General features: G+C 41.4%; 2 protein-coding genes across 3 annotated transcripts; both read left to right on the top strand.

Moving 5' to 3' along the window:
• Window positions 1-359: 359 nt before the first annotated feature.
• On the top strand, window positions 360-10518 carry bmi1a (bmi1 polycomb ring finger oncogene 1a). The gene is made up of 10 exons (XM_031750026.2): window positions 360-784; window positions 4435-4570; window positions 4813-4909; window positions 5341-5396; window positions 6016-6063; window positions 6203-6311; window positions 6888-6927; window positions 7219-7317; window positions 7482-7562; window positions 9090-10518. Exons 2-10 carry the CDS (start codon window positions 4459-4461, stop codon window positions 9462-9464), a joined length of 1017 nt encoding a protein of 338 aa, XP_031605886.1. The 5' UTR covers window positions 360-784; window positions 4435-4458; the 3' UTR covers window positions 9465-10518.
• Window positions 10519-12032: 1514 nt separating this feature from the next.
• spag6 (sperm associated antigen 6) lies at window positions 12033-19721 on the top strand. Of its 2 annotated transcripts, none has more exons than XM_039617095.1 (11): window positions 12033-12145; window positions 12309-12404; window positions 13680-13846; window positions 14900-15083; window positions 15248-15453; window positions 16684-16857; window positions 16944-17096; window positions 17223-17414; window positions 17666-17782; window positions 17895-18040; window positions 18251-19721. In XM_039617095.1, exons 2-11 carry the CDS (start codon window positions 12335-12337, stop codon window positions 18312-18314), a joined length of 1473 nt encoding a protein of 490 aa, XP_039473029.1. In that variant the 5' UTR covers window positions 12033-12145; window positions 12309-12334; the 3' UTR covers window positions 18315-19721. The 2 variants fall into 2 exon arrangements, with proteins under 2 accessions (XP_039473029.1, XP_031605949.1); XM_031750089.2 differs by having other exon boundaries at window positions 12035-12213; window positions 18251-19708.
• Window positions 19722-19895: the final 174 nt, after the last annotated feature.

Below are 19895 nucleotides of genomic sequence, written 5' to 3'. Positions count from 1 at the left end.
GTGCCGTTCTCTGTCTTTCTTTTCTTGTCTTTTAAATTTTGGATACAGATCAGGACATATTGAGCCTCGTCGTGCTGAAAAGCGACGCATCTGCATGGATGTGCACCGTGTGTTATTTTAAATCATGCGTCACACTTTAAAAAAAGACCAGAATAGACCGACAGTAATTTGTGAGCGCCCTTAAGCAGCTTCTTGGTGTCGTTTCAGGTCGAGAAAAAGGCACAAACCGCTAAAATAAAGATATGTTTGTTAAAAACGTGCCCATCGCGTGTAAATCAGCCTTTTTTCCTTCACCTCTTTGCTACTTTGCACATACGTAGATCAGTAGAAACAGCATACACCGACAGTAATTTCTAGGCACCCTTAAGCAACCAGACCACGTGACCAGAGCGGGGCGGTCGAACTACAAGCCATTTTGGGGACGGTGTCAGTTTCCACGGAGCACACACACACTGCTGCGTTTTACTGGGGGGCGAAGCGGATATTTTGGAGGCAAAGTTATCGGTGCCGAAGTGGGAAGCTTTCCGAGCCGGAGCCGAAGGACCGGGATCTCTTTGAAGGCATCTGTCGGACACGCACACCCCGCGCAATCGCCGAGGAAACGGGGAGTTTTTATTCGCACATCTGAAATGCGCTCCAGTCCGCCGTGCGCTCTCCGCCACTGACAGCGTCTGCAGCCTGCTTCAAGATGGCGGCTCTACTCCTATTCATTTTCTGCTGATCGCCTCCCAACTTTCATTGTCTACTCGCCTCGGTGCCCACCGATTCCCGGCCGAGCCTTCAGGTACGTCTCCTTCGATATCGTCTCTAACTAACGGGGCGAAAGGGCGAGGTTTGGGCTTTGTGTCTTTGTGTTTTCCCTCCGCTACGTCCAGCGGTGGATGTGGAGCTTTCAACGGTGGCTGCAGCGATCACCGACGTGGAGCTCCGTGTGTGGGTCTGCGCACCACTTTTTACCCCCGCAAAAGATGTTCCCCGCTCGGCTATAAACGCCAATTAAGGGTCGGGCACATTCGCTCCTGCTTCTCCTATCGTTCAGTTACGCGTCTGTATAAGTTGGTCACGGTTCGGGTTTGCATTGCGTCGTTGGGATTTATGTAAAGTGGGAGACCCGAGGCGAACCAGGCTGTGTTGGCTGCGATGCGAGGAGCAGCAAGTGCTTCAAACGGTCCCCCTGCGTTTGTGTTTCCACGTAGAGTCTTCATTTTATAGAGTTTGGATCTTTGGGGTGATGGGAATTGGGTGGCAGGTTGGTTTTCGGTGACCGTGACCGGATGTTGGATTTATTAACTTAACTTGGATCGCTCCCGTGAACGTGCCAGGGAGGCAAACCGTTTCCACCAAGCATAAATGTTTCATGACGGCTGCTTTGTAAACACTGGATCGTCGTTAAACGCGTATACGGACTACAACTGGCTGTTTACGTTTTGGTGTGTGCTTGTCCTGTGTGGGAAGGATGGTTATTATTATTATTTTTTTAAGAAGAAATTAAGAAGGGAGAGAGAGAAAAAAATTGGCGACTACAAAGGAGTGGCTGTGCCTCTCCAGGCAGTCTGAAGCTCTGGTAATTCCACTTAAATTCACATGAGCTGTAGCCAACACAGACTGTTTGTTTGACAATTAAAAGCTCATTATGGATCGCAATAATTCCCACCTTTATACGGTCTGTGTGTTGGCGCACACTGTAGCTCCCAGTCTGGTGATGGGCGCAAGCTAGTGTTTCCTCTGTAGAGAGCGGGGGGGGGTAAAAATTATCATTTTACCCATGAACGCTGGTGTGGACCTTGTGTGCACTTATAATGGGTTAAATGAATCTATCCCCCCCGAAACACACACACCACCACCACCCGCTTGGTTTTTGCAGGTTGACAGGCTCACATGTATGTGAATAGTAGCGATCATGTAGCCCACCAGACTGGATGGAGTACATCCACTGAGTAAGGAGGCATTTACACGGAATAAACGTAATTCCTTTGATACGTTTTAGTCCTGTGGTCAGTTCTAATCAGGAGCTATTTAAGCCACGGTTTTCTAAATGAACTGACAGCGGCTGATGTGTTTCTTCTCCTCCTTCTTCTTCTTCTTTTCTTTTTGCCATCCCAATTTTTTTTTAATTGGGTTATTTCCAGCTGCTGTTGATCTACATGTAAGAGAGGAACGCTTTACAAGAGGAACTGGTCTCGTCTGTGAATAAATGAGGTTAGCACGACTTTAACGGGTCACTACAGAAACCGATGGAAATCTCCAATTTAACGTGTCTTGTTTGAAAGAATTAAAGATTTACTAGTTGTGGAGAAATAATTGATGGCCTGCTGTCAGCACCAGCTACAGCTTAAGCCAAAAAGTCAGTTAAAAAAAAGAAAAAAGAAGGGGAAAGCCCGTGCTGTGCACAAACCTCTGCATTCAGTGTATTCCCAACTGAATCCAGACTGTATTGTTTGATTGTTGGCCATTCAGCAATATTCGTTCCCAAAGCGTATTAACTTTATTTTGGATTTCTTGGCTGACCTGACTTGAAGTCTTATAAAGTGAGCAGGCAGGTCACACACACACACACACGCACACACACCCTGGCAGAGGGGAAAGCAGTTGTCCAAACACCAGCCAATCGATTAATGGCGCAACAGGCTCCCTGCATATATGTAGGCATTATCCATCATTATCCGTGTGTGAGACATCCTTTGAACCGATTTGCTGTCCAAACTTGCCCGCAGTGGTCTGTTCAGAGGCGGCCAAGGAGAGGTCGGTTGAAGCATTGAAAAGCAGCCGGGACTCGGGCATGGTGCCGACTGTGGCTCCATAAAGTAACAGTGTGGGTTCCGAGCTGAGCAGGCTGGCTCTCATCCAGCGTTTAAAGAGGGGTCACCCGCTCATATTCACTCTTTACCCCGGATAGACTTTTAATGATTGCATTAAGTAACAAAAAATAAAAATAAAAAGTGACAGCACCCAGCCGCGATAATCGTTACAAGTCCAACTTTAAAAACCAAAAAAGTGCGCCAGACTGGTCATCTTTTTCAAGACCAATTTGCCCACCGGATCGTAACTACCGGATAAAAATCTGAAGACCGAGATCCTTTGGCATCTGGTGACTTTACTATACCGCCCTCGCTTTTTTGTTGAAATGCACTCGAGCACAGAGTGGAGCCTACGTTCGTGTTTGATAAATGGGCTGTGCGGTGCTTGAACTGGAAATGGCGCAGAATAAATGGTTTGTAATGACCCAGTGTGCGCCTCAACTTCGGCGCAGTCGCTGGCGTCTGGCCATATTGGTGCTGCTCGGTGTTGATGAAAAAAAGCGCAAAGCGAAGCAAAATAAAGCTGAGATCTCTCCCCCTCTCTCTCCCGGTCGGACTCGTACGCTCCTCTGTGTCTGGCTCACGGATACATGAAGCTAGTGTAAACACCTCGGGGGTGGGCGTTATTTGCCCCCGTTAGAAGGAAACCCCGCAGCCCGTTGAACCGATACAAGCTTCTTTTTTTTTCCTCCACAAAATGGCAGCCGTGCTGTCGGCAGCCTGGCAGCCCAGCGGCTGTGTGTGTGTGCACGGAGGGACTGGGAGACTCTGTCCCTCCTCGTTCCCGCTTTGCACACCGGCACGGCTCGCCGTGTTGTTTTTGGTTAGACATCCTGTCTTCCTGGTCACTGGCGACGAGCCATGTGGGCTAAAAAAGCAAACGGGGTTGCCATAGAAACGCTCAGGTTTCCCCGTGGCTTGTGTGGCACACCTGACGCAGTGAGTGGGTGCCTCATATTACCCCCCCCCACACACACACACACACACACACACACTTTCACCCAGTCACCCCAGTGAGCCCTTGTGGATGATATTAGCCCACCAATATTGGCAAAATGCGCCAAACCCTACAGAACATGGCAACCCAGTAAAGGGTTTACCCACTTACCTAAAGGTTTCGGTGCTAGCTGGGTCTGATTTATTTAATTTTTCATATTGTCTCGCATAGGTTTTCGTTTTTACCCCCACATTTGCGCTCTTGGTTTAAACCGTTTTCGATTTCGCTTAGAGTTTAAACCATCCACGTTTTTAAAAGTGCGTGCGAATCTGAAGTTGCGGGAGCTCAATATTCCCGTTCTGTGCCTCAGATTTGGATCCGGATTTGGTTCCTCAAAGCTCGACCGCTGCTGCCCCTACTATGTCATTAAAGATGCTGAGCTAAGGCGAAGGAAAGTGGGGAGCGCACGGCTCCATCGATCTCAGCGGAAGTGATTGATTTATGATTATTCGCCGCATTTCGCCGCTGCCTGTCAATCTGCCAACGAACACCTTTCCCTCTGGTTATTTTTGGCTCGGCATAAAAGATGATGTTGCTTTAACACAGTCCAAGCAAACAGCAGTCTCCTCCAAATGGTCCGCCGTGCGTTGACAAACCTCTGCGTGCTTTTGTTTTAACCTGTCCTCCTTCTGCGCGCAGGGATTGTTGTTCCTTCCTCTCAACATGCATCGGACGACCAGGATAAAGATTACCGAGCTCAACCCTCACCTCATGTGCGTCCTGTGTGGAGGATACTTCATAGATGCAACCACCATCATCGAATGTCTTCATTCATGTGAGCAAAACTCGTCTTATTTTATTTAATTTTATTTTTTATGGGTCACAATCAGTTCATATCACCCGAAGCTGCTAAATGTGAGATATGTTGGATTAAATTTAAACATTCCCAGTCTTCTTTTTTCAGTGCTGCAAAATGTATTTCTTGCTCTCTTTTAAACTAAATTTGGCTCCTCAGGAAATGCTTTCAGATCTCATCAGACATTAACAGGTTTTTTTTTTTTTTTCTGTGTTTTGCAGTTTGCAAGATGTGCATTGTGCGCTATCTGGAAACCAGCAAATACTGTCCCATCTGTGATGTACAAGTGCACAAAACCAAGCCATTGCTCAACATTAGGTGAGAACTGTGTTTACCAAGCTCTCTGCATTTTGCTCAGCTCCCCCCGTTGTTATTGTTACTTTTTCAGGGCCCATATAAATTTGGTTCTAAAAGTTTAGTGACGCCCGATGGCTTGAATTTAACCACTTAAATATGATTTTTCTGTTCTGTTTTAAACAGTATAGAACATATATTTTCTGCCTTTGCAATCTTAAGCGAATGCATTGCTTGTTTTCGGTTTCCTTCCCTCTGTGGATTCCCCACTAAACAGCTGAATCAGCCTCTGATTTAAATATTCAGACATGAGAAACACATGTAGGCGTGTAGGCGACATGACATGTTTGAGGTTTTCCACAGCAATGAATACTAGGTACTAGTCTTATTTTTTCAAACAAGAATTGGTTTTAAATACTTGACTGAAGTTTCTTTTCCTCTCTCTCTCTTTTTAGGTCTGACAAAACTTTACAGGACATTGTGTACAAACTGGTCCCCGGCCTCTTCAAAAGTAAGAGCACGGCGGTCGAGTCCCATTTTTACTGTTCAGTCTGACTTTTGCAAGTAAATTTGTCTCTGCAGGTATATTAAAATAAGAATAAATGAACATTACCGATGAGGGTATATGTAATTGCATTTGGATATGGTGTGTATGTTATGTAGTGGAAAGCTTTGCATTGAAAAACTTTAAGTTTCAGCTTGACAGTAAATTATTTGTTGTAAAGTGCAGAGGTGTGTTGAATTGGGATGACGCTGAGTGGTATGGTCATCAAATCTGTCTGCTTTTCTTGCTGCAAGCACTAGAAGTTCATTAAAACAAGCTGAGACAGGTTCAAGCAAAACAGTTTTCATTGCCATGTCTCATATCACCCCTCTGTAAGACAGAAATGTAGAAGAAACTGGCAGTGGCTATTCCGTTGCTTAACCAAATCAAATCATTATTTCCATGAATTTTCACATCAATGCCACAGTTTTAATCCAGCTTTTCTTGTGTTTCGACAAATATTTATTCCTGGAAGTCACAATATTAAGGGCACCGAGAACTCTGGCACACGGTTTCTGAAATAAGGTAATAGTGGGAAGTGAAAGTGAATGGATTGCTAATAACACGCCTTTCTGAATGTCTTCAGATGAGATGAAGAGGAGAAGAGACTTTTACGCAGAGCACCCCGTAGATGGTGAGTCAGAAAGAAAATGTTCTTTTCTTTCTTTTTCTCTTTTGGCAAAATATTTTCCACATCAGAGAGTCTGCTGTGCTGTAAACGCAACATATAAACCCACCCTCACATCCAAGCGTGCATGTGTGTGTTTCTATAGCGTCTAATGGAACAAATGAAGATCGTGGAGAGGTGGCAGATGAGGACAAGAGAATTATTACGGACGATGAGATCATCAGCCTCTCTATTGAGTTCTTTGATCAAAGCAGGTACGCTTGTATTAAAAATACGTGGAAATGGAAAATAGTTGTTCCTAAAAGACTACAAAATCTAATATTTATAGAGGTTTCTGGTTAGTAGATACAGATATTGCTCCACAATAGCCGATATTATCAGTCTGCATTAGAATCAGCAAAACCAGCTTAACTGACGTTGGTACCATTTTTTTATAGATCAAAATATGACATGTCCTACCCACAGCGTGATGAAATGAACAGAAATAGGATCATGCATATAATATAACAGATTTTGGTTTTTGTATTCAAATGCCTTTTAATTAATTATTTTTTAATAGTGTGTAAATTTTAGCTGCCTTTGCGGTCATTATAAAATAATATTCAAGACTTTATTTTAAGTTTATTCTAATGTTTGGAATTTGCCGAAATACTTGACTACAGTAATACTTCACAAAAACGTACTGCATGAAACAGTATGTTTAAAAAGATTTTTTTTTAAAAATAATCTTTCAAAATTTGAATTCTGTTGCTAACTCTGTATGATTTAGTTTTAGAGCTATACATACGCTGGAAAGTTACTAATGTTTTTCCTGTGTTTTTGGCACACAGACTGGGAGGAGCAGTGGAGGACAAGCAGTCGAAAGATCAGGTATCGCACGTTGATTTAGCCACATTTTTTTTTCTGTCATTTTTTTTCATCTTTGCTAACATTTTAAGATTAAAACAGCCTTAGAATGAGGGATAATCAAACATGTGTGGAGACAAACAATTATAATTATTTTATCTCTCCAGTGGTAAAGGGCTACATTGTTTTTGCTGCTTTTAAGGTGGACCAGCCCGTGTGTAGATTATAGTCATTGTGTATAAATGTTTTATTCCACACGTATGTATATCCATATGTATTTTTTTTTTTTTTTGTTATAATGTGTTTTATCTGCAGGTGGCTAACAAGAGGTACTTGCAGTGTCCAGCAGCCATGACAGTTATGCATCTGAGAAAGTTTCTGCGCAGCAAAATGGACATCCCAAACACCTACCAGGTCTGTTTTAGTTTAATTATTTATTTATTTTCAGGGATACTTACTATAAATGTATCACAAAGAACTGAGAGATATCTGATCTACATATTTAATGATTTCCTCTTACAAAAGATTATTACTAAAAACAAAAAAAACAACCCCATTCTTTTTTTTTTCCTCTTAAGGTTGAAGTCATGTATGAAGATGAACCTCTGAAAGATTACTACACGCTAATGGATATAGCATATATCTATACTTGGAGAAGGGTAAGAAACATTTTTGCATATTTTTATACAGGCTAATTGTGATTTTTTTTTTATCTCAACATGTGATTAATACACTGCATTTAACGAGTTGTAATTGCAGTGTATTAATTTTTATCGATACATTGCAGTATATTAATAATATTTTATTTGTTAAATAAAACCATGTCCCTCTGTGTCAGTTAATGTATTTAATCACACTTTATTTTTAAAAATAAATTTAATATGAACAAAAATTAGGCACTTTTGAAATTTAACCTTGAGACATAAATAGAATACATACTTACGTTTTGATTGCTGAGCTTTTAAAATATTATTTTATCATTACATTGAAGTTTTTGTATATTGTTATATATAGGTTTTTATCGCTTTCTTGTAGCTGGTGTTGTATAGCGTGCGGTCAGTTAAATATATATATTTTTTTGCTTGCTTATTTTAGTCTTCAAAAACACGAAATCTCCAAATGGGGAAGCTGTTCGAGAAAGAGGGTTTTTGTTCATACATGTTGTTAAAGATGCCAAAATGTAAATAAATAATAAAAATATATTCATATTTACGATATTAAAAACTTTTAAAATTTACAATCAGTTTCCGTTTAAGATTTTAGTCAAATGAACACATACATAGCCATGGACATGGCTATATTCGAATTTGTATGGTATCATGTTTTTATACTCAACCTGAAATAATATGTATTTTGAACATAATTAAATTTTATGTTGCTCCTTTAACCCTCTCTCTCTCTAATGTATATATATATATATATATGTCAGGGACATTCTGCAATTAGTTATGGTTTTCTATCATGTGTATGCAAAAAGGGGGGAGGGGCAACAAAGGGCACAAGATCTTTATCCCATATGTGGCCTCTGAAACTAAACCGCTTTAGATGTATCTGGGTTACTGAGTTGAAAGTAGCAAGTTTTGTTATAAACTTGCTACTTTCTGGTCTGGTTATCAAACTGAATGTATGCCAGGACATGAGTGGATGTTTTTATCTCTATACAGTAGTGATTAAAAATGGAAATTTGGGATTGTGTATGCATGTGTAATGTATATATAGATACGTGTGTGTGGGTGCGTGTGTGTGTGTGTGTGTCTGTGTGTGATTTACATTGCTGTGCTCGAGAGCCACCATCTACCGGAACCAAATTCCTTGTATTTGTCTGCACATATACTTGGCCAATAAACACGATTCTGATTCTGATTCTGATTAAAAAGTAAGTGACCCCCACATATCTTTCCAAGTGTTTTTTTTTTTTTTTTTGCCAAATCAATGAACCAGTTCCTTAAAAAAATTAAAAACAAGTTTAAAAAGTTGTAGGAGAAACCGATTAATAAACTAGTTTTTACGACTTTTTTTTTTTTTTTTTTTTTAACGAATAAAATAGGTTAGATGACCCCGCTCGATCACTTCAGGGTTAGCTGAGTAACTAATTACATTTAAAAAAAAAATAAAATAAAAACCGAATAAAGTTCCTAAACAGTTTAGGTTTTAATGTTTTAATAACTTCTTCTCCTCCTCCGCAGAACGGCCCGCTGCCGCTGAAGTACCGAGTCCGACCCAACTGTAAGAAGATGAAGGTGAGCCACGCGCAGCAGGAAGGTCAGAACAGCGCGAGCAGATCCGGGCAGGAGAGCGATTCTGCCAGCGACAAAGCCGGAAGTCCAGCCGGGGCTCCGTCCACGTCCTCGTCTCTGCCGAGCCCCGGCACGCCTGCGCAGTCCCCCCACCCGCAGCACCCGCACGGCAACAGCAACAACAACAGCAGCGGCAGCACCGTCAACGGGACTCCCACCGCCACAGCCCCGAGCCCTAGCCGACCCTTCACCCAGTTCTGCGGCGGCAACGGCGGCAAACCCCGAAAGGTTTCTCTGAACGGCTCGTCGACCTCATCCGGATGACGCGGGGCTCCATGCAGTGCCGGACCGGACCAGACCAGCCAACGCCAGACACCCGCTCAGCTAATACTGTTTTCATGCCAACGTAGTTCCATTGTGTAGACAATGTTCTCTCTCTCTCTCTCTCTCTCTCTCTCCATTTGTTGTTCTCAATATTATGGCGTCATCTGTAAGTTTAAACGTAGTGGAATCGGAGACATTTCAAAATAAAATAAAAAAGAAAGAAAGAAGAAAGGAAAAGCGGCGTGGGAATTCTAAAAAGAAAACGAGATGTCTAGGGTGGAGGAGGAGGGGAAAAGGAAGTTTGGAAGGACGGAGAAGGACAAACATGTACTTTTTTTGAAAGAAAAAGCTGCATCTTTATTTTCCTGAAGTGACTGAAGGTGACTCTTCTGTTCCTGTTTTCACGTCTTTCAAATTAAAAGTGTTTATCATGATTACTTCATGTGCGTGTGGGGTGGAAACTTTAAACATGCATGCTCATGGTAACGCCATTTTCCTTATTTTATTTTTTATTTTTTTGGTCTCAGAGAAGGTTCGCTTGTTTGTCCCACGAGTGTAATTTTGGACGTTTTTTTTTGTTTTGTTTTTTTTAAAAGAAGTGTCCAGGCACACCTTGTACCAATGAAAGGAGAAAACAAAAAAGTTTGTATAGGGCTGTAGGGTGAAAAAAAAACCTACGGAAGAAGAATCGACTTTACTTTTTACTGGAAGAAGAAAAACGTTTCTTGTAACTGCAGTGGACTCGGATTGCTCGTCCTCCACGTCTTTAACGCTCCGTTTTAGAGAATCCGTGTGTAAATAGAAGCAAAATGCATATTTAATCAGCGGCGATGTTATTCTCTTATTCCCCTTTATTCCGTGGGGATGACTTGGGCTCCTCTTCAGCTTCATTTCATGCTCAACGACAGATGTTTTGATGTCTCTTTGTTTGTTTTTTGTTTTTTTCTTTTGTTTTTTTTTCTTTCCGTATTTGTATCGCTCGATTGTATGGACAAGTTGTTGTATTGTTACTGTTGCACAGTATAAAACATCTAAATAAAACATTTTACACTTACTGGCAAACTCACTTCGATTTTTTTCTTTCTCCTTTTGAGTTTTGGGAGATCATCGATCAGTTTGATGGGTTTAAAATGAAAAAGTCGAACTAAAAGGCAGGCAGAGGGCCAGATGTCAGTCTGAATGAGCAGGATTTAAAGTAGATGACTCGGTTAGAGAGGCATGCTCTCCTCGTTGTGCAAAGAGACAAACCACTGTTTATTCGTTCAGACCTAATTTTGATTTGTTTAACAAGTGGCCTGATTAGACTTCACCGATTTAATCAAAGTATAATATAAAATGTGTAAGTATACAAAAACTACGGTAAAAAATTTTTTTCTCTGTGATAAGTTATTTTTTTGTTTCATTATTGTTATTATTATTTTATTTAGTTTTGCGCTATGCGGGTATTTTATGGTTTTAGATAATAATATATATATATATTTTATCTGATAGCCTGCGCTGTTTTTATATGCCGCGGGGCATTTTTAAGATTTTTATTTATTTTTACACGGAGGTGTTTATTTTTAAAGTTTTGTCCCCATAAAATTAATTTTTTTGATTTTTTTATTTGAAAAAATCCCCCGAGAAATAATGAAAAATGCAAATCGAAAGGTACATAACAAAGGTAAAAAAAAAAAAAAAAAAAAAGAATCATATAAAGGCTCATATAGAAATACGCTCCACTTCCTAAAGCCTTCATATTTTATTTGGCGAAACCTCCCAAGAAAGCGAAGTAAAACGAAATATTTGCGTATTGATATTTACAAAATAATAATATGAATCCTCGGTAAAAGTTGCCAGTATTTCAAATGTAGGCTAGCAGATGCAGACAGGTTTGCGAACTCCGGGTAACAAGTTTAAAAAGTAAGAAATAAATTGGATCAGCCATTTAACTCCTATAGGCAAACCTTTTTACACTGTCATGAGCGCATAAACCCTTTTTTTTTTTTTAAATAATCATTTATTAATAGACTGAGCTTCCTCTATCGCCTGATTACATTTATTCCTCTTTTCCCCCAGCGCTAAAACAAGATATAAAACTGATCGATATTTTAGAGACAACAAAAACAATGACGACTATTCGGCCCATGTCACTTATTAAATTTTATGTTGCCCCATTCATTCATTCATTCATTTATTCATTTATAGCAACCACATTAATTAGAGCGGTCTACATGAGTTCATCCAGGAAGGTTATATGAGGACACATGTAGGGATTAAAAAAAATAAAAGAAACTCATATTGAGAGCTCACTCATAATGCACGCTGTGTTTTCACTTTCTTCAGTTTGCCGCTTTAATTTTTCGGTTGTGTTTTTCTGTTCAATAAGTCCCCGCAGAGTGAGACAGCGTCGTGTTTTAGCGGGAACTGAAAACAGCGCAAAGTGAACCTAGGAAGTCCTTAGATCTCTCACTTTGAACACATTTTCGGAAAACACGAGCCGTGGCGAGCGGACACGAGCGCACAGGGAGTGATTCATCTTTCTTTTTTTTCCCTAGTAGACGATCTTCGACGAGGACACTCTGCTTCCCGTCTGTTGCTGTGGCGACCCGTAATCACAACACTACCTGTGGAGGACCAGACCTGTGTTGAAAAGTAGCACCGTGTTTCGTTGGAGGGAGGAAGATAACGGAGTAAAAAGTGTGAGAGGACGCGGTATCCATCAATACCACACATTACACTACAATGTCGCAGCGGCACGTCGTTCAAGGTGAACTTCATGAGGTGTAGTGACGAGGCCGAGCGGGTATTTCACTCCACTGTTTTCAAGTCTTCCGTCTGTTCTGTCACTTCTGTTCTCTGCAGTTTTCGAGCAATATCAGAAAGCCAGGATGCAGTTTGTGCAAACTGTCGCTGATCTCGCGAACCGGCCACAAAATATAGAACTACTCCAAAATGCAGGTAAGACAGCCGACACCTGCTTCCTTTACTCACTCCTTGCCAGGGTTGGACTGGGACAAAAAATCGACTAGAGACCGGCCCACCAGGTATTATAGGAAAAGCCATAAAGCCTTTGAAAACAAATGCTGTTGTGACAGTGTCTTGTTGGTATATATGTATGATTTCTATACATTTTACATCAGATGACCACTTTGGTCGAAAGATTCAGATAATTATTCATTAAAAGCGAGACATTTTAAATGAGAATAAGAAAGAAAAGTATTTCTTTGTGCCCCCCTTTCCCTGTTAATGTCCTACCTGGCCCCCTGGCAAAACTTTGAGCCGCCACTGCACAGTTACCAGCTGTCAGCTACGTAGAAAATGATCCTGGTGTTATTTCTCTCTCAGAAACAGTGATAAGATAAGATAAGATAAGATAAGATAAGATAATTCTTTATTGTCATTGCACAGTCATACATAGTACAGTAGTACAATGAAATTGGAAAAACTGTCCTACATCGGTACTACATATAACACAACACGACACGATATGACACATCACAACGCAACACAAACAACACAACACAGTATATTAACTTAGAAATAAAAAAGAAGAATAAGTGTTATGTGTATTGCACACTGTTATTATTGCACATTAATTATTATTGCACCTTGTTATAAATATAAATATTATTATTGTTATTGTTTTAAACATTGTTACCTCCCCCTAAAAAAAGTCCAGGCAGGTAGCCAATCAGGTCAGCTATTTGCATTGATTAGCGCTATTGCCCTGTTGTAAAAGCTGTCCTTGAGTCTGTTTGTTCGGGACCTCAGCAGCCTGAACCTCCTGCCAGACGGCAGCAGATAACTTCCCTTCAACTCATTCATGTCACCTAAAAGGTAAACCTGTTTCTCCATCACCAGTTCAGCTCTGATGATTCAGTAAGGACATCTCCTGGTTTCATCTTCATGTTTCCCTCTCACCACATATCCAAACCGATATGATGACCAGCACCTTTACGGCTGTGGCTCCAGCAAACATCAGCTGATACTAGAACGTAATATTAAATCAATTCTAACAACAGCTTATCAAGCTTAAATGTGCTGCTGTTGTTTAAGCGCGACCTCCGCTGGTTTCCTCTTTCTGGCTCAAAGTGGGCGACAAACAAACAAGAGAGACGGGACTGGCCATCGGCCCACCGGGCAAATGCCCGGTACGCCCAATGGCCAGCCCAGCTGTGCTCCTGCCCCCTCCTCTCCTCACCTCCTCACCTCCTCACCTCTGTTTTCCTGCAGGTGTGATGTCCCTGCTGCGCCCCTTGATGCTTGATGTTGTCCCCAGTATCCAGCATACAGCAGCTTTGGCTCTGGGCCGCCTGGCAGACAACAGCGAGGACCTCGCAGAGGCTGTGGTGAAGGAGGACATCTTGCCACAGCTGGCCCATTCCCTGGCCTCGCAGAATGTGAACATCCAATCCTCCTGACAGTTTTCTACTTCAGTTTGATTTTCCAGTTTTGATGTGTTTGTGTGTGTGTGTGAAAGAGAGAGAGAGAGGAAAGAGGCAGTCAGAGGCTGTCACCCTTTAGGACCTCAGGGTCAGCCATTTGAATGTGAGAATGTGTGTTGGGGTAACTTGGCCGCCTGGGGGCTATTTCAAAACCTAAGAGCAAGCAGGCCTTTGTTTCCTCTTTCTTTTTGCTGTCAGCCCACTCAGAGGCTCAGAATGCAGTTTTTTTCTTGTTTTCTTAATATTAAAATTTGTCGTTATTGTATTTGTCAAATAAGACAAAAGTAAAACAAAACACACAAAAAGCCCTCCTCTAAAACAAGTAGAAAATAAGATCACAGTGCTTTGCAGATTTTAAAAGTGGGGTGACAACCCCCAACATACCATCTGTTTACAGAGACCAACCCAGGGCCTCCTTAAAAGCTCAAAAAGAAATATCAGAGTGAGATTTCTGTGGTAGCTCACGGACCAGAAATAAAGACACATTTCCCACTGTGATTGTTGTTTATAGCAAAGTGAACATACAGGCAGATAACTAATTACAAGGAGTGGAGAAAAAAAACAACACGCCTTTTCCAAAATCTCCCAGGATCTAGTGATTTTGTAAGCCACAGCATGGGAATCATTTGAATGGAATTGCAATGTTTCATCACGGGGTAAAAAGAGATCATTTTAGAACATTTGTTGTATTGATTTGCAGTGATTTCTTTTCCTGTAGGGGAACAAGTGGACCCAAACCCCACCCCACAGCAAAATACCAATCAGGAAGCCCAACAGAATTAACACATCCCCTCACTGCAGGGGTCAAGTTTTTATTTACATACTTTGTAGGAAAGCTTCGAAGCACAGAAGCCATATTTCTGGACATTTTTAGAGAAACCCAAGCAGCAAAAATGTAAAATATTTAATACGATTTACATAAGATGACAGTTTAATTGAAGGGTGCAGATCATTTTAATGGGATTCTTTTAAAAACTGATGCAGGTGTCTGTATATGTTTGTGTGCAGAGGTTCTATAAGAAGGCAGCAGCATTTGTTCTGCGTGCAGTAGCCAAACACTCCCCGGAGCTGTCACAGGCTGTGGTGGCCTGCAGGGGGGTGGACGCTCTGGTTCTGTGCCTGGAGGAGTTTGACCCCGGGGTGAAGGAGGCTGCTGCCTGGGCTTTGGGCAACATTGCACGACACAATGCGGGTTAGGAGGGTACACTCATCAAGAAACTGATAGAGAATGACTTCATGGAGTGATTTCATAGTTCGAGCATGCAACACTTTACTACATTTTTCTAACATCATTCTTTGTTTAACAGTTTTTTGTTTGTGTATGTGTTCACCGCCTCTTCCTCCTCTCCCATGCAGCCTTGTCTCAGTCAGTGGTGGACGCGGGTGCCGTTCCCCTGCTGGTCTTGAGTCTTCTGGAGCCAGAGATGGCCCTCAAACGCATCGCAGCCTCCACTCTCAGTGACATCTCCAAACACACGCCAGAGCTGGCACAGACTGTGGTGGACACTGGAGCCATCGCACACCTGGCACAGATGATCCTCAGCCCAGACACCAAGCTCAAGGTGAGGCACTAATGACTGTTTTGCTGTCTCGTCAGAACAGCTGATGCTTTAGCTCAGGTTAACATGTGTCAAAATGCGAATCAAAGAAACGCCAGCCTTATTTAAATACATTAATTTATTATTTTTACACAGTCATTTATAATCTTTTTAAATAACTTATTTGTTCTTTTTTTGTTAAATGTTTAAAATAAACAAAATAAATACATAAAAAGTAGTCAAAACATAAAGTGCAAAAACCTCAGAATATTAATAATTTTTATGCTAAAATATGTCATCTCAACATGGGTACATTAGCAATGTGTAGTGTGATTTTCCAACACTTACTACACAATTTATCTAAATTTAAGGTGTACTTTTCAGTACTTAAAATACTTATCAGTCCCTAATTATCTTTAAAATAGGAAGAGTAGAATGAGGACCTAACAAGTGGCAGTTTTAAAGAGAACAAATCATATTCTAAATATTTTTGATCACCAAATACTTTTGGAGTATAAAAGTAAGGATTTCCATATTCTACTTTACATTAATCTTTTTTATGTAGTGAATATTTTTGGAATATTTTGGTGTAAATGATAAACACTTATTATTAGGGGTATGGGTAGTATTATTGAAAAAAAGTGTGTATGTTAGTGTGTACTATAAGAATTTTTTTATAATTACTACCACGCAAGGAGTTGTTCTTTTTTTGTGTTACTTAGCAACTCCATTGATTCACATTTCAAAAAGTGTTATCCTGTCCCGAGATAATTTATTATTTCTGACTTACTAAAATATTCCTGCAGAATTTTATTTTGAAATGTTGGCATGAAAATATCTTTCACCATGAATACTTAACAGGAAACTTTATTCAGTACAGATCTGTTGAGCACAAATTATGATTGTAAAAAATACAGTTAAAGCTTATAAATGATCAGTGTTTTAAAATCTGCTAGGTTTAAATATTGAAAAAAAGTCTTGTGTAAAATATGAAAACCTTTTTTGTTTTTAAAATAAAGACACTTTCTGAACCCAATCACTGTTAAAAAAATTACCAGGCTTAGAGTTTGGATAGGTTTTCACTTTCAGATGGAATTACACATTATGTTCTAATTCCTTATTAATAAAACAAAATTATCAGAAGAAACAGATGCTGTAAATTTAAATGGAGAACATGCAGTATTGACTCAATCTAATTTTCAACACTGTAAATGATCTCTGAAAATATTTAGGCATTTTTTTGTCTCCATCTAGAGGCAGGTGTTCGCTGCCCTCACTCAGATCAGCAAGCACTCCGTGAGCCTGGCAGAGATGGTGATAGAGGCTGAGATCTTCCCCGCAGCCATGTCCTGTCTCAGAGATCCAGATGAGTACGTCAAGAAAAATGTTGTCACCCTAATGAGGGAGGTGGTGAAACACACTCCAGAGGTACGGCGCGCACTCACATTTGCAGGCACAAACGCACACAAAAGAGACGCACAGTCAAGTGCCTGCATGCGTGTTTGTTTTCCCAGCTGGCCCAGGTGATTGTGAATTGTGGGGGCTTGGAAGCAGTGATTGACTACCTGGGCAATTGCCATGGAAACGTGCGTTTGCCTGGCATTATGATGCTGGGATATGTGGCAGCTCACAGTGAAAGCCTTGCCATGGCTGTCATTGTCTCTAAGGTGGTAATAACTCTTTATGTGACAGCTAATCCAGCCACTAAAGCCAGAGACGTTTCTTCATGCTTGCTATGTAGGTCATGTTAACTCAGCCAGCCCTGTTGTGCTGTGTGCCCTCCTGTCCTGCAGGGGGTGCCCCAGCTGGCCCTATGTCTGTCGGAGGAGTCTGAAGATCACATCAAGGCGGCCACAGTTTGGTCAGTGGGCCAGATAGGGCATCACACCCCTGAGCACGCCAAGGCAGTGGCCACAGCTAACCTGCTGCCCAAAATACTGGAGCTTTACATGAACGCCAGCAGCTCTGAGGACCTGCAGACCAAAGTAAGGGTTTCCTCTGAGCATCCAGAGAATCAGCCTTTTCTCTCACAGCACAAAGTCACAAAAGTGTTTGCTTATGATTTTTTATGTTTACATGACTTTTGGACATCAACACCAAGCTGTTCCACTTGGAAGTTACACTTCTGTCCCAGTCTTTGCTGTTTTGAAGGACTCGTTGAGTCTAGTGTCTCTCTCCTATAATGTCTCTGAGTGGGATCAGATGTGAAGGACTTTCTCTTCTTGTGCACTTTTAGAGTAAAAAAGCTCTGAAGAGCGTTCTGCAGAAATGTACTTACCTGCCAAGTCTGGAGCCCCTCCTCTATGAAGCTCCAAGCAACATCCTTAAACATGTGGTCTGTCAGTTCAGCAAGGTAACTCTACAAGCAGGACCATAATCAGATCAATTCTATATACATCAGTCTTTTTTTTTTTTTGGTGTCATTTAGTTCAAGACTGTTTTTCATGCCAGTCCTTTCCTCAAAGGTGCTGCCTCATGACAGCAGAGCACGCCGCCTCTTTGTGACCAGTGGTGGACTGAAGAAAGTCCAAGAGATCGAGGCTGAGCCCGGGTCTCCCCTCCAGGAATACATCAATGCCATCAACGGCTGTTTCCCTGAGGAGATAGTGAGGTACAGTGTTCCTCCCAGCAGCCACGCTTGTGCATGCTGGAGTATACTTTTTGATTTCCGAACCTTGTTATCCACAGCAGATCATCTGACCATATATCATGTTTTTAGAAAAAATGTGACTAAATGAAAAGCTTGAAAATGAACAAAAATGGAGGTTATATTATGGCGATTCTTCAGTGGTATTTACAGTATGTGTCATTTGTGTTTCAGGTACTACTCTCCCGGCTACTCGGAGGCCTTGCTTGAGCGATTAGATGACTACCAGCCGGCCTGACATCGGCTCACAGCACACATCCGGTGTCGATATTCATGTGAAAATATACTGTGCCTTTACAAATGTTTTTCTTTTTCTTTTGTTTTTCCCCAAAGGTTTTCATGCCAACTGTTAAATTAAAAGGTTGAATATCCAATAAAAAGACAGCATCCAGGCTAGAATGTTCTCTTTAGATGCTACACCTGCTTCTGCACTCTAACGGTGCATTCGCAGCCAGCGTGACATTTCATGCAGTTGGAAGTGTTTCTGTTCTGCACAGAGAGGTCAAAGGTCATGTTCAGTGACACAGCAGCAGGTGGTAGAGATTTAATTAGGCTGCGTGCTCGCTGACGCATGGATCTGACTCAGCCCCCGCTGTCTAAGCTCCTCAGCTCCTGAGACAGAGACATCATACTCTTGGATAGAGACATGTTACAGTGTTATTTCTTTACTCGGCTCATGGCGGGAAACAGATGGCTCTTATATAAAAGCTGGTGTTCATCGGCGCTTTTTATTACGTCAGATAATGCAGAAAAGCAACAAAATAAATAAATGCATTAAAAGAAAAGAGAAAAACATATGACAATGAATTCACCTGGTGTGTGCTCACCCGCTGCTGAGCTCTGCAGGGCTCAGTCTGCCCCCTGGCGGTTGTGAATGCCGCTGCACTTCAGCTGCGCGCGTGTGCGTGCAGCAGCTGCAGCGCACATGGCGAGTCGCTCTTTGTTTATTGTGTGCTGGGTTTCCCGCACTGAAGGGACGGTGCGAGTCAGCCCCGGCCTCTTACCGCTGCACGGGTCTGGACGCATCACGGCAGCAGCTGCCGACACACTCTCTTATTAAAAAGAAAAAGAAAAAAGACGTGTGCTCGCGACAGGACGCATTTGATCGCCTGTAGTGTCACGTGAATTGTACAGAATGATTGTAGACCAAACGCTGTTCTCTTCATAGTGCACTGATCGTTTTATATTTCTTGTTTTTAAATTTGTATTTATTTATTTGGTTTTTGAACCACTTGCAGCTCCTTGTTCCGTGTGAATAATAAACATGCTGTAGAGGTTACAGGTTAATTAGAGAAATGTTTGAAAACATAAGCTGCCGTGTTTCTTCCTCATTGGACTCTCGTACTGAAAAGTGTGAAACCTTCATCCAAAGCCACAGGACGACCAGAGGCAGTGTTTTAATTTCATGCGTTCGTTCCCCTTAAACTACTGTACGAAACTAACACGTACAATAATAATAATTAAAAACAACAACTTTAAAGTTGGATATAGTTATACTGATCCAAAGACTTGTAATACGAGTACATGACGCCGATGGTTCATTAGTATATATCCGTATTAATATAGGCTGTTTTAAAGAGAGGTGACATCACCAGGGTTTCCAAACTTAATGATAGTACACCGAGCTTACAATCGAGCTGATGGTGACGAGCTTTTTAAAAAATTTTTTATTATTATTATTATTATTATGTATAAAAATAATAAGCTGTTGGCTGATGAAAACGTCCCAGTACGAGAGAAGCGTTTGTTCACACGGCCGCGAGCATCTGCTCAAAACTGAAACACACCTGTAGACTCTGTGTACGCGCATTCATCTTTA

This window comes from Oreochromis aureus, linkage group 9, assembly GCF_013358895.1.
Source record: "Oreochromis aureus strain Israel breed Guangdong linkage group 9, ZZ_aureus, whole genome shotgun sequence".
In the NCBI taxonomy this organism is placed as follows: domain Eukaryota; kingdom Metazoa; phylum Chordata; class Actinopteri; order Cichliformes; family Cichlidae; genus Oreochromis; species Oreochromis aureus.
This window is presented reverse-complemented; position numbering and strand designations above follow the sequence as displayed.

Excerpts from the sequence above, each read along its gene's own strand:
- bmi1a (XM_031750026.2), top strand. The coding sequence starts at position 4,459 with ATGCATCGGACGACCAGGATAAAGATTACCGAGCTCAACCCTCACCTC. Across the intron at positions 6,064-6,202 it reads CGCAGAGCACCCCGTAGATG|CGTCTAATGGAACAAATGAA; the intron begins GTGAGTCAGAAA and ends GTGTTTCTATAG. Across the intron at positions 6,312-6,887 it reads GAGTTCTTTGATCAAAGCAG|ACTGGGAGGAGCAGTGGAGG; the intron begins GTACGCTTGTAT and ends TTTGGCACACAG.
- spag6 (XM_031750089.2), top strand. The coding sequence starts at position 12,189 with ATGTCGCAGCGGCACGTCGTTCAAG. Across the intron at positions 12,214-12,308 it reads GCAGCGGCACGTCGTTCAAG|TTTTCGAGCAATATCAGAAA; the intron begins GTGAACTTCATG and ends TGTTCTCTGCAG. Across the intron at positions 17,415-17,665 it reads CTGAGGACCTGCAGACCAAA|AGTAAAAAAGCTCTGAAGAG; the intron begins GTAAGGGTTTCC and ends GTGCACTTTTAG.